Source organism: Toxotes jaculatrix, chromosome 1 (genome assembly GCF_017976425.1).
Source record: "Toxotes jaculatrix isolate fToxJac2 chromosome 1, fToxJac2.pri, whole genome shotgun sequence".
In the NCBI taxonomy this organism is placed as follows: Eukaryota; Metazoa; Chordata; class Actinopteri; family Toxotidae; genus Toxotes; species Toxotes jaculatrix.
The window spans coordinates 14,517,479-14,529,023 of NC_054394.1; the positions used below are offsets into that span (position 1 = coordinate 14,517,479).

General features: G+C 39.4%; 1 protein-coding gene across 1 annotated transcript; it reads left to right on the forward strand.

Annotated features, from left to right (window-relative positions):
• The first annotated feature begins 2,969 nt into the window (after positions 1-2,969).
• On the forward strand, positions 2,970-9,179 carry tacr2 (tachykinin receptor 2). The gene is made up of 7 exons (XM_041036554.1): positions 2,970-3,104; positions 3,788-4,083; positions 6,732-6,926; positions 7,752-7,902; positions 8,190-8,309; positions 8,394-8,470; positions 8,560-9,179. Exons 1-7 carry the CDS (start codon positions 2,970-2,972, stop codon positions 8,894-8,896), a joined length of 1,311 nt encoding a protein of 436 aa, XP_040892488.1. The 3' UTR covers positions 8,897-9,179.
• The last annotated feature ends 2,366 nt before the right edge of the window (positions 9,180-11,545 follow it).

Here is an 11,545-nt window from a genome sequence, read left to right on the forward strand (position 1 = left end):
TTCTAGTCAGGTGTAGACAGGTATGTCATCCCCTCCTCACCAGGCCTTGGGTAGTCACCCCTGCAAATCCTTCATCCACAGCGCCTCTGGCTCAGGTTCACTCAGGAGGCCACACTTATTAAGTACAGTTACACCAGCTTGGTAGACATTTTCATTCCCCTGCCTGTACCTTTCAACATGTCCTTCACCGGGCCCTGCTGGTCGGTGAGGATTTGTGAGCATGTGAAAGTACACACAGACAGAGCACACTGTGGACACACAACAGAAAAAAAAAGACAGAATGAGTTCAGCAAAATGAGATCAGACGCTACCGTTATCTGTTCTCTTTTCTGTGCAAACACATGCGAACACATAGAGTTGATTTCCCCTGAGAGGGAGGGAGACTAACACAGGGCAGGAGAGAGGAAAGACACAAAAAGAGCACAAATGTCAGAAACAACAGAGAACAAAGTTAGGTAAGAATAAAAGTAACAGAAAGCACAAGAAAAGATATAACAGTAGAAAAGAGAGACATAGAAGCCATTACTCACTGAAATGTGCACACTGTGAAAGTACTGCAAGTGTACCTATGAGTGTCCTTAGTGGCACCTTATTATTAGTGATAAGTGATAGGATAAGAAGTACGGTACATATTTATATTGTGTATCTCTTTTTAAACACACACATACTCATACGCATGCGTTTCATATTAAGAGGAACCAGGAAAATGCACTCTAACTCAGACCAAGAAATGCAATCAGCTCACCTGAGATAAATTCCCAGCCTGTGGGAAACATTGCAGTTGATTTAGATGGCAAAAATATTACTCAATGTAACACCTCTTTGCTTTCTCACAGCACAGCAGAGCTTATTGAATGAGCGAGTGATTCAACAGAGAAATAATGATAAATATTGTTGTACAGATTGTGAATAGCTTAGAAAAAACATTGTTCAAAACCCAATCACATGGAGAGCATCTGCTGAGAACAAAGAGACCAAGAAGACGACCACCAGAAACAAACCTCCCTGCCAACACAAACATCAAGTTTGACCTCTTCAGTCATGTCAAAACTCACAAAAAGGACCTCTCAGAAGGACAATCTCAGTTGATCCTGAATGATTGCAGATGATTGTGGATTATCAAACACTTTCACTACAAAAGTTTTTGGTGTAAAAGAAAAAACTCAAGAGATTTTATAGTAGTTATGGAATTTATTCTAAACTCCATTTGAGTCTTCATTTATAGTGCGTCTACGTCCACAAGAGCTGCCCATCTGTTCTCAGGTGACCTACGTGGCGACATGAAGGTCTAATCCTGAAAATGTTGCGTATCACCCCTCTCTGTATGCCCTCTATCACAAACAGACATAGAAGAAAATAGATAAGAAAATAGATGATAGCTAGTTTAAAGGCAATTTCACTGGAAATCATCACAAAACTGATTCAAATCTCAGGGAGCTGGGCACTGATGGCTGCAGAAATTACAGGTAGCAGCAGAGATTGCCTTTCTCTCATCATCTGCTCATTTAGTCTCCATTTCACTCATACTCTGTTCAGTTCCCTCTTGTTTTAGATGGAATCATGCAAAGCCAGCACGTCTTCAACTGCTCACCTCTGTCTCTTTTAAGATTTCAGTTTCCACTATTATTTTTATTCGTTTTTATCACATTCCTTTTATTTTAACATTTCAACAGGTATTTTTGCAACATTTTACACCTGTGAACCAGAGCGAGGAGCAGAGCTATTCTTACTCTGTCATTCACTCTCTCTCTCTCTCTCTCTCTCTCTCTCTCTCTCTCTCTCTCTCTCTCTCTCTCTCTCTCTCTCTCTCTCTCTCTCTCTCTGTACTTGGAGTTGGCGCAGCTCCACGCGCAAAGCCTCGTGCCCGCTTGCCTGTGCGCCTCCGTCACCCTCAGCAGCTTGTGCCGTAATAAGCAAGTTACACATTCCACGAGAGAGACAGAGTGTGTGTCTGCTTGTGTGTGTGTGTGTGAGCGAAAGCGAGAGGTACAGAGAGAGAGAGAGAGCAACGATGTCTTGATGGATTACTGGATGGACCTGGTTGTCCATTACGCAGAAGGAGTCTAATTTTCGGGCATAAACAGCGATGGACTGGAAAAACCGATGTTAAATCTGACCACTCAGTCGCGTAAATAGAGAGGTAAGTCAGATGAAAGTACTAACCTGATCGAGATATTGGCTTATTTTTTGAAGAGAACGTCCCCGTGGTCGTCCACTGCACGAATTCATCACTTGTGTTACAAGCTGTTGCGCTTAGTGCAGCCAAATTACCCTGCTATTGTGTGTGCGTGCCAAATGCCTGCACTGTGTGCACGTTCGCTGATCAGTTCATTTTTTTTGCTTTAATAGCAGTTATTACATCCACCTTTCGATCTAATGTGGACTAAAAATAAGTGCGGTCAGCTTTGTTTAAAATGCATGGAAATTGTTTAAAACTAACATATGTTACTGTAAGATTAGACTGTGAAACTTGTCACCGGAGTGATATGATGCATGATTGTTTCTTCAGATTCTGCTGATGTTCAGCCAGCCAAATGTCTTAACAGCAAAACTGAACACTTGGCATGATTACCTCAAATTTGAAATGCACAGGGTAATTGTTTCAGGGTTCAAAAACTTTCAAATAAAATAGAATTGAAACAGCTCTAAAGGCAGATGATCAATGCAACCCAAAAAGAAAAATAAATTTCACACTCAAAACATGTTTCAGTAGTCGTGGGGTGGGTGAATGTTTTTGCCAGTTGCCTAAAGGCGCAGTGGAAGAGCAGGTCATAGAGAGGTTATTTAGCCTACTGTAAATACATGAACTATTTTAATATTGTTTGCACAAAAAATGGACATCTTTATCAGTTTATAATCCTCAAGAGAGTATATCTAGTCCATCCTTCATTTAGTCCTGTTACGCATGGCGCACAACGCACATACAGTTATACATAAAGTTTCTGTCACCAGGTGAACAGGGAGAAAATATGGACGCTGAAAGTCTTATTCAACACATTGAACGAGACATGGAGGCCACTTCATTCCCCTTATCAGTGACCTCCGACTGGCTGGAGGACGGGAACGAGACGACTGGGAATCAGTTCCAGCAGCCCGACTGGCAGGTGGGGGAATTTCAGCGAGATCAGAAATGAAACCGGTTTAAGTTAGAGCCAGCCCTCTCTTACTGGGAGAGTTACATCCAGCAGAGGCTGGAAGCATTTAGGGAAAAGTCTGATGAAAGGCGTGAAAGAATGAATGAAATTGTGGATTACTGAGTAGTAAAGCTCTATAAAAGTACTATAACCAAACAAAAAAAGGTATAGTAGGCTTTTTGAGCTTAGATATTGGGAAAACGTAGCCTTAGTGAAAAGCATATAGTCTCCAAGAACTTTAAAAATGTGAAAATCTTGTGTCTATGAATTGGCAATGATGTTACCAGCTGGACATTGGAGGTAGGTGGTGAAATAAATAAAAATAAAAATAGAATAAAATTGAGGCTCACTTTAACATCTGAATGGTCAGAGCCTTTGTGCATTTTTCAAATCATTTGACAAGAACTGGGAGACTGATTTGTCTTAAAGACACAACCAGTGAGTTCAAATCTTCAAATAAAGTCATCTTGGAGAGCACAATGTCTTTAAGTCACAATCTTCTAATTGTTTTATTGAAGGATTTTTATTTCTGTTCTGGATTTTTATGCTCTATTGTTTTGATTTCCTGCAGCCCTCGGAACATGCTTACTGTAAGGTACGTAGTATATTTATATATTTATTTTTCACAATCTTCTTCTCACCTCTCCTCTCAGGTGGCTCTGTGGGCTATAGCCTACTCCCTCATCATCTTGGTGTCCATCACTGGGAATGTCACAGTGATCTGGATTATCCTCGCCCACAGACGCATGAGGACTGTAACCAATTACTTCATCGTCAACCTGGCCTTCTCTGACGTTTCCATGGCAACCTTCAACACTCTTTTTAACTTTGTTTACGCGCTTCACAACGATTGGTACTTTGGCTTGAGCTACTGCCAATTTCAGAACTTTTTCCCCATCACTGCAATGTTTTCATCAATATACTCGATGGCTGCCATCGCAGTGGACAGGTAAGAAAGCTTTCTTGTGGAAAAACCATATTACGTATAAACCTGAACTATTAGATGTGAGTGAAACGTATCTTTCTTAATGGAATTTAATTATGGTGTACACTGTAAATGTGGTTAACATACTGATTCATGAACATGAAAAGCTACGTGTCATCCCGTGTGTTTTGGTCTTTAATGGCAGATCCAGGCATTAACAATACCATGTTTTTCATCAGTTCATTCTGCAGGAGCATTGGCCATTTTCAGAGCCTCTGTCCCAGTCAGGGGTTTGTCATTTGAGATTACACAGCAGCTCCTCGTGAAATGACCAGTCATTCAGATACATGAGCATCACTTGATCTCATCATCAGCTGCAGGGACCGTTCACTCGATACAGATGAAAACGCTGCATGAAGGAGATATGAGTCAACAGGCAGCAGAGACACAGATGTCATTAATGCTCACTGGAACATGAATGGTCAGTCTGTTCTTAGTATAAAACTATGCTTAACATAGGATAATGTATACTTAGTTACCACTTTATTAGGTGCAACTTAACTTGTGCACTCTAATGCAATAAAATACAACAGCTGTATGATAAATATTCTACACATGAAGCTTGCGATCATTTTTGAGGCTGTGGTTAGTGGTGGTGTTGCATGAGACTTCGGGTGTTTCTAGTGTTTTGCCCACCCTCATTTACATACGTGATGGAGACTGAATGTTAATACATTTCAGTCTAGTACAACACCACCACTAATTACAGCCTCAAAACTGACCACAGAGTAGAATCCACTCCTCTTTGACTCAAACCGAACATTATAAACTTCATAATGACAGGGGTGCTGTATGACTGTATTTGATAGCACAGGTGCAGCCTATAAACTCCAAACTGTACGCACACTGCAAAGCAATTGTTCCAGAGGAGAGTTTCATTAGAGCATTTTATTATTCTCTCATATGTGTTCATACCATATATGATGTGTGTCTCTCTGTAGCTAAGGACAGGTGTAATGATGAATGAGTCATATGCATGAATCAGCCCATGTGTAAAACCTGCTTATAACTCAACAATTCCCCATCATTAGTTTCCAATTTGTGCATCAGTTTTCCTAACTTCATTCAAGGCTTTACTTTTGTGTCAACAGCTGCAGCTGCAAAAAGAAAACAATCAATTACACATTGAAAAGACAAACTGTGAAACACAAGCTACATTCATAAGCTGGCACAAGGCTTATTGATCACTGCTACATCCACATGGCAGCAGCAACCCTAAGCAATAACCCTCCTCTGAGCCTTCCAGAGGTGGAACTAATGTGGCTTGTGCCAATTGAAGCAGGTGAAAGAGCAAGGTCACTGGAACTGAGAATGAAAATGAGAAGTGAGCATTAAGGTTGATGAAAACTAGTGAGTTGGAGTCACCAGCAGGATTATTGGCATTTGGCATCACTATTTCACCTTTACAAGTATTATTCTATGTTTGTTGATGCAGTGAACTAACTAGGTTGATACAGCAGGGGCACTGTTTTCTTTTCAATGCACATCAGATATGCAAATACTTACAATTTTTATACATGATCATTCACATTTCATGTAAATGGTCACTGAATCCTTGCTACAGTTACTATGTGTCTGTTTCATTGTTCAGTCTTTCCCTTTTGAAGGTTAATTAATTACAGCAAAGATGAATGTCTGCAATGACTGTACTCTCCGTCATTTCACTGAATTCTGTTTCTATCACACAGACACGTAGGGAGGAATAAAATATTGCGATTATAAATTCGGCAGATAGCCAAGACATAATCAGAAACAGACAGAGACAAACATACAGGCAGAGGAACAGTAAATAAGTCTTCTTCATCTTCATACTAATGCAGATTTATTCATGAATACGCCTCTGCCTGTTGTCCACATGATTTTCAAAGTGCCTTGAAATAATGTCAATGATTCTGAGAACCACACATAATATAGAGCTGTTCAGGGTTTTTTTGCAGTGTGGTATCTCTCTGTAGAGTAGACCTCACTTTCATTAAGCTAATAATCTTACTCTGAGGCAGATATCAAATCAACTGATTCAGTGTAGTCATTTCATGAATGCTCACAGAGCGAAGCATGAGGTCTGTGCTCAGTGTTCATGTGAAAGTACTAATTGAATTAAAGGTAAAAGAGTTGGGTTTGAGTTACAAGATATGTCAAATGCAAAGCTTATTAGATGAAGTATAATGTGTTCAGGATGGTGGCAGAAAGGGAAATGCCATGCAGAGGAAACAAACAAGAAAACAACGTTGTGTTACCTCAGACTAACATGATTCTGTGCTTAACCCTTAGCTCAGAAGGAAAAAAAAAAAGAAATTTCTCTCCTTTCAAAATGTAATTTCATATAAATTCTTATGTATGATGAAAATTGATTTTGATATAGGCTATTCAAAAGAATTTTTAAATTACCTTGAGTGAAGGGGTTTTATCTAATTATTATTTCGCATCTGTTGGTTTCATGAAGAAGTGGGTAGATCTTTATTGGGAAAAGAGAACTTGATTTTTAACTATCTGTGGCACAGATGTCCACGCAGAGAAGAACTTACAGATTTAAACATCAGATTTCTGATTGTGTATCTGTACACAAAGATACATACACATGTACATAAATACACCTTTTCTTCCTTTTTCAGGTACATGGCCATCATCCACCCTCTGAAGCCTCGTCTCTCCTCCACCTCTACAAAGGTTGTGATTGCTCTGATTTGGATTGTAGCGATTTCCTTGGCTTTTCCTCAGTGCTACTACAGCGTGACGAAATTTTATTACCCCAGGACCGTGTGCATGGTCGACTGGCCTGATGATTATGGAGGGAAACATCAACTAAGGTGAAAGAATAAGATCAATTTAAAGAGAGACAGTGAAATTTACAAAGAGACTAATCTATAATATAAAACAAGTGGCTGATTTTTTTTTTTACACGTGCACGTGTGCATACACTTGTATAAACATACAGTATATACATTTTGCAACTAAACACATATATACTGTCATACAACATATGTTTATGCCCTCTTGTTTTTTTTAGCTCTTTACTGTTTGAGACTCCCTGTTAAAATAACAACTGGATTAAAATAGATTTACTAATGACTTAGAAACATTTTTAGCTGCTGGCTTTATGAACTTCTCTTACCATCCCACTTTATATGCAGTCATGTCTGCACTTGTAAATGCTGGCAGGTCAGTACAGGGACTTAGTTTAAATGTAAAGTAAGCTATTGTAGCAGAGGGCATATATCAACCAGAAAGACCAGTCACAAAAAGTGCTCTCAGAGCCTCACAATACCTGAAACCATTAAATACTTATTCAGGTACTAGTCTTAAAAACCTTTGGAAGTATGTGGTATTATCAGAAAGTCAAACGATCAAATAGTCATAGAGAAGCAACACAGTTTTGCCACAATGAAAGACATAAACATAGACAAACGAACACTGGAAATTGCATAAATACAAGAAGACATAACAGACATAACAGATGTAAATGTACACTGACAAGCATTTGAACTGACATCCTGACATGTCACTGATCATCATTAAGGACAAGTCCCTAGTCTGAATCTAGTGTTTGTTTGTTTTCTGGTTTGTTTTTTCTTTTCAAATCACCTGGAGTCACCAGCTAGTCTCTCTTTTACCCCCCCCCCCCCCCCCCCCAGTTACCAGTTTGCAGTGATTTTGCTGATCTACTTGCTCCCTCTGCTGGTAATGCTGGTGACCTACAGTTTGGTTGGCCAGTCACTGTGGGGTGGACACATCCCTGGGGAGGCGTCAGACCATTACCACAGCCAGATAACGGCCAAGAGAAAGGTCACACGCTTCTATTTTTCTGCTGTCATAAACTCTAACTGTGGGCTTTTAATGTGTCAACCACACTATTATCAAAATGTTCAGATAAGCTGGGCTAAATTTAACTGAGCTGAACAGAGCTGTGTGATATTAAAATGAGACGTTTAAAGTTTACAGACAGTGCTGACCTGAAGCTGAAATTACAGCAGTTGCATGGGCTTATATATATATATATATATATATATATATATATATATATATATATATATATATATATATATATATATTGTTTGTGTGATTTCCCATAGGTGGTGAAAATGATGGTTGTCGTGGTGGTGACCTTTGCCCTCTGCTGGCTGCCCTATCACATCTATTTCATACTGGGATCATTTAACAGAGACATCTATAAACAACATTATATTCAACAGGTTAGCAGCTGCCTCTCTGCCTGTTAGCAGTTCTTTTTAGTCTGTTATCTGTTTATTGGGCATCATGTTTCCATTCCTTGTCAGGTGTACCTGGCCATATTCTGGTTGGCGATGAGTTCGACCATGTACAATCCCATCATTTACTGCTGTCTAAACCAAAGGTAAACGAACATTGTCACTCACAGAGTGAGTCAAGTTCCAGTGTCCCAAAATGCAAAGCAGAAAACCAACTTTTTCCTTCTTTCTGCAGGTTTCGGGCTGGTTTCCGTCACGCATTTGCTTGGTGCCCCTTCATCAAAGTGTCAGCAGAGGACAAGATGGAGCTGCAGCACACGCACACCTTCAGAGTCACCATGACACGCAGCCACCGCAATGACACCTCATACGCACACGCCTCCTTCAAAACAAATAACACCTTCGACACAAACTCGGCTGTCAAAAATGAGCTGAACACAGAGAGAGACGCTTACATTCAGCTAAAAGAACACACATCATCGCAAACATACAACTCACACAAAACACATGTGGTGAGGAGGCTAGATGATACAAACTCACCAGGTGCCAAACTCATGGAGCACAACCACTGACTACTGAAACAAATTATGGATGAGGACATTTTCGATGGGACATTCTCCATGTGGAAAGGAAAGAAGATGTTCATTAGAACTGACTTGGGACCATTAACCATATTTTGTTGCAGAGGTATATAAATGAATGTGAACATCAAGTTAATGTTCGTTTGGCTTTTAATGCCAAAGTGGTCCTATGAACATGTGAAAACAGTTAATAATAGGAGAAAATATGTCTGCGACCGAACAACAAGAGCAGCTTATTCTGGTATTGTTAGCATTTTCTGCTGGTGGGAAAGTCGGAAGATAAATTCATTCATCTGTCATTTCTCTTCCTTGAGCTCATTCTCCTTCCCCTATGCTCCATCGTCTAAATCCTTTCTTGCACCTCTGATGCTTTTCTTCTTGGGCTCTTTTGGAGAGAAGCATTATTTTACATAATATTTTAGTGTAATTGTGGAGTTTTTATCCGTGGTTACTGGTTTTCTAGTGCGTACAATGGATGAACAGTCCACTGGCATCAGCACCAAGCCTTAATGTAGTTGTTTTTGTGTGTTTTTGTCTTTTGACTGCCCTGGGCACAAGACCTCACTCTTAAAGGGGCTTTTTCTCACTTTATTGAAAAAAAAAAATCTTTTTAGCCTTGCCAGCATCCAAAATTAGCACCAAAGTGCAGGCCGGCTCCTGTAGTTTGTGCGGGACTGGCCACATTCAAGACTTTATAATAAATGCCAGGCTACAAAAAGCAGGAAGTGACACAAACTTTGTGACTGTGTCACTTTGGGTGGAGCAGAAGGATCAACCAACATTTTCTGAACTCAAGAAAAAAACATCCTGTGTAAAGTATAAGTTCAAGTTTCTGCAGCAGAGGGAACCACTTCCTGTTTTTGACATAGGTACAACATTAACACTGATGTTAATTTACAATTACAAATTTTAGAAGGAAAATCATCCTTAAATTTACCTTGTCTCACAGAATTAGCTTAGTCTCTCCAACATTAATTATATTGTTAGCATGTATCTATCACTGTACAGTACAATTCCTTTGAAATCTCAGTCACAGTGTGTGCAGTCATGCAGTATGTTGCTCATATATTGTGATTTGGTTCATACAACTGTAATATTTTTCATGGTCAGTGTGCAGTAGAGTCCAGATTAAAATGTCAAAGTGCTGCTACTTAGAAGAATCTGATGTGAAATGTAACACTGACATCTATTAGTATATTAATGTAAAACATGCTAGTAAAGTGCAAATGTAAATGTGCAGCATGTGTGATGATAGCACATTTACAGTCAGATCATGATGTAAATAATGTAGCCTGTCAGCGTTGACTTTTCAGAATGTGGTAAAAACCTTTTGATTCCTTGTAACGACTTTTTAACTTAAAAAAAAGTGATGGTATGAAACATCTGTATGTGTTAAAATGAAAATGTCAATAATATGTTTAATAAATGTGACAGTGATAATACAGCTGCAAAGCAGCAAGTACTCAGGTACCATTTTTTGTAACCAGGAGCGATGCCTTTGAGGTTTTGTGGATATGCACACGAATGCTTGAACTTAAATTGTGGTAATAGCCATTTTGTTTTTGTCAGTTGCCTCCAGCTACAGAGGGCTCAGAGGTCTAGTGCTGGAGTTCACAGGTTTGGAGCTGGTGCAGAGTTAGTGTACTGCTCAACAACACTTCAGACTAATGGTAACAGAAATGGGGGCTTGAGCTTATGTTCTAATTGAACAGTAACCTTTGAACAACTAACACCATCACCAAACAGAATCCATACATTTACACGAGTGCAAAATCTCTGGTGGAAAAAAACTACGTCACATTAACACAGGTTTGTTTTTATTTAGTGACTGGTTGATTGACAGTGTTGGACAGATACAGTCTGGGTCTTGAGAACAGAGGCAAAGAGAATAAGGTGTCTGCATGTTTCTGTGTGATGGGGATGGCTTTCAGAGAAACTTCTGAAGGCAGGGTAGCTTAGAACCTCCTGGTGAGGCAGGCCTTCATACTGGCAGAAAGTAGTTTCATTCTATGATTTGTTATCAGTATTAGGTTCAAGTTGGACTGGTGCTAATCTACCCCCACAAGTCAGTAACATCTAAGAAGTCAGTCCTTGATCCACAACTGAATTGTGCATTATGGTATCCTCTCCTCCATGGATACCATTGACCTGGTGAGTGAGCACCCCATGTGTAAGAATGCATGCAAACTGTGAACTGACAGTAATCTTATACAACCACTTTTCAACTATCCTAGGTAGCAGTCATTAATTTGATTATATACTTCTCTTAAAGAGAAAAATAAATAGTACATTTGCAAAAATTGTGATATTTGAATGAGTTTTACAGTAGTTCACCTAAACACCCTCCTGGGCCTTTAAGAGCATATGGAGAACAGGAGTATAGGAATGAGCTTTGTTTCCAAAATGTTTAACTTCGCTTTAAAGTTTCTGCTATTGTAATATTAATCTTATACACAGTTTGGCCATTGTTGTTCCTCTGGCATCTATGTTAGCACCACATTCCTGTTTCATGTCTGTTGCTAAGTAACATGGTAAGCCTCAATGTGGTGATGAGGGTAGCCAGCACTCCTTAAGACATCAACAGATTATCAGCAGCTGTGATTAGTACTAACAACATGATTTGTACTTAGTAAAATACAA

Excerpts from the sequence above, each read along its gene's own strand:
- tacr2 (XM_041036554.1), top strand. The coding sequence starts at position 2,970 with ATGGACGCTGAAAGTCTTATTCAACACATTGAACGAGACATGGAGGCC. Across the intron at positions 6,927-7,751 it reads GGAGGGAAACATCAACTAAG|TTACCAGTTTGCAGTGATTT; the intron begins GTGAAAGAATAA and ends CCCCCCCCCCAG. Across the intron at positions 7,903-8,189 it reads AGATAACGGCCAAGAGAAAG|GTGGTGAAAATGATGGTTGT; the intron begins GTCACACGCTTC and ends GATTTCCCATAG.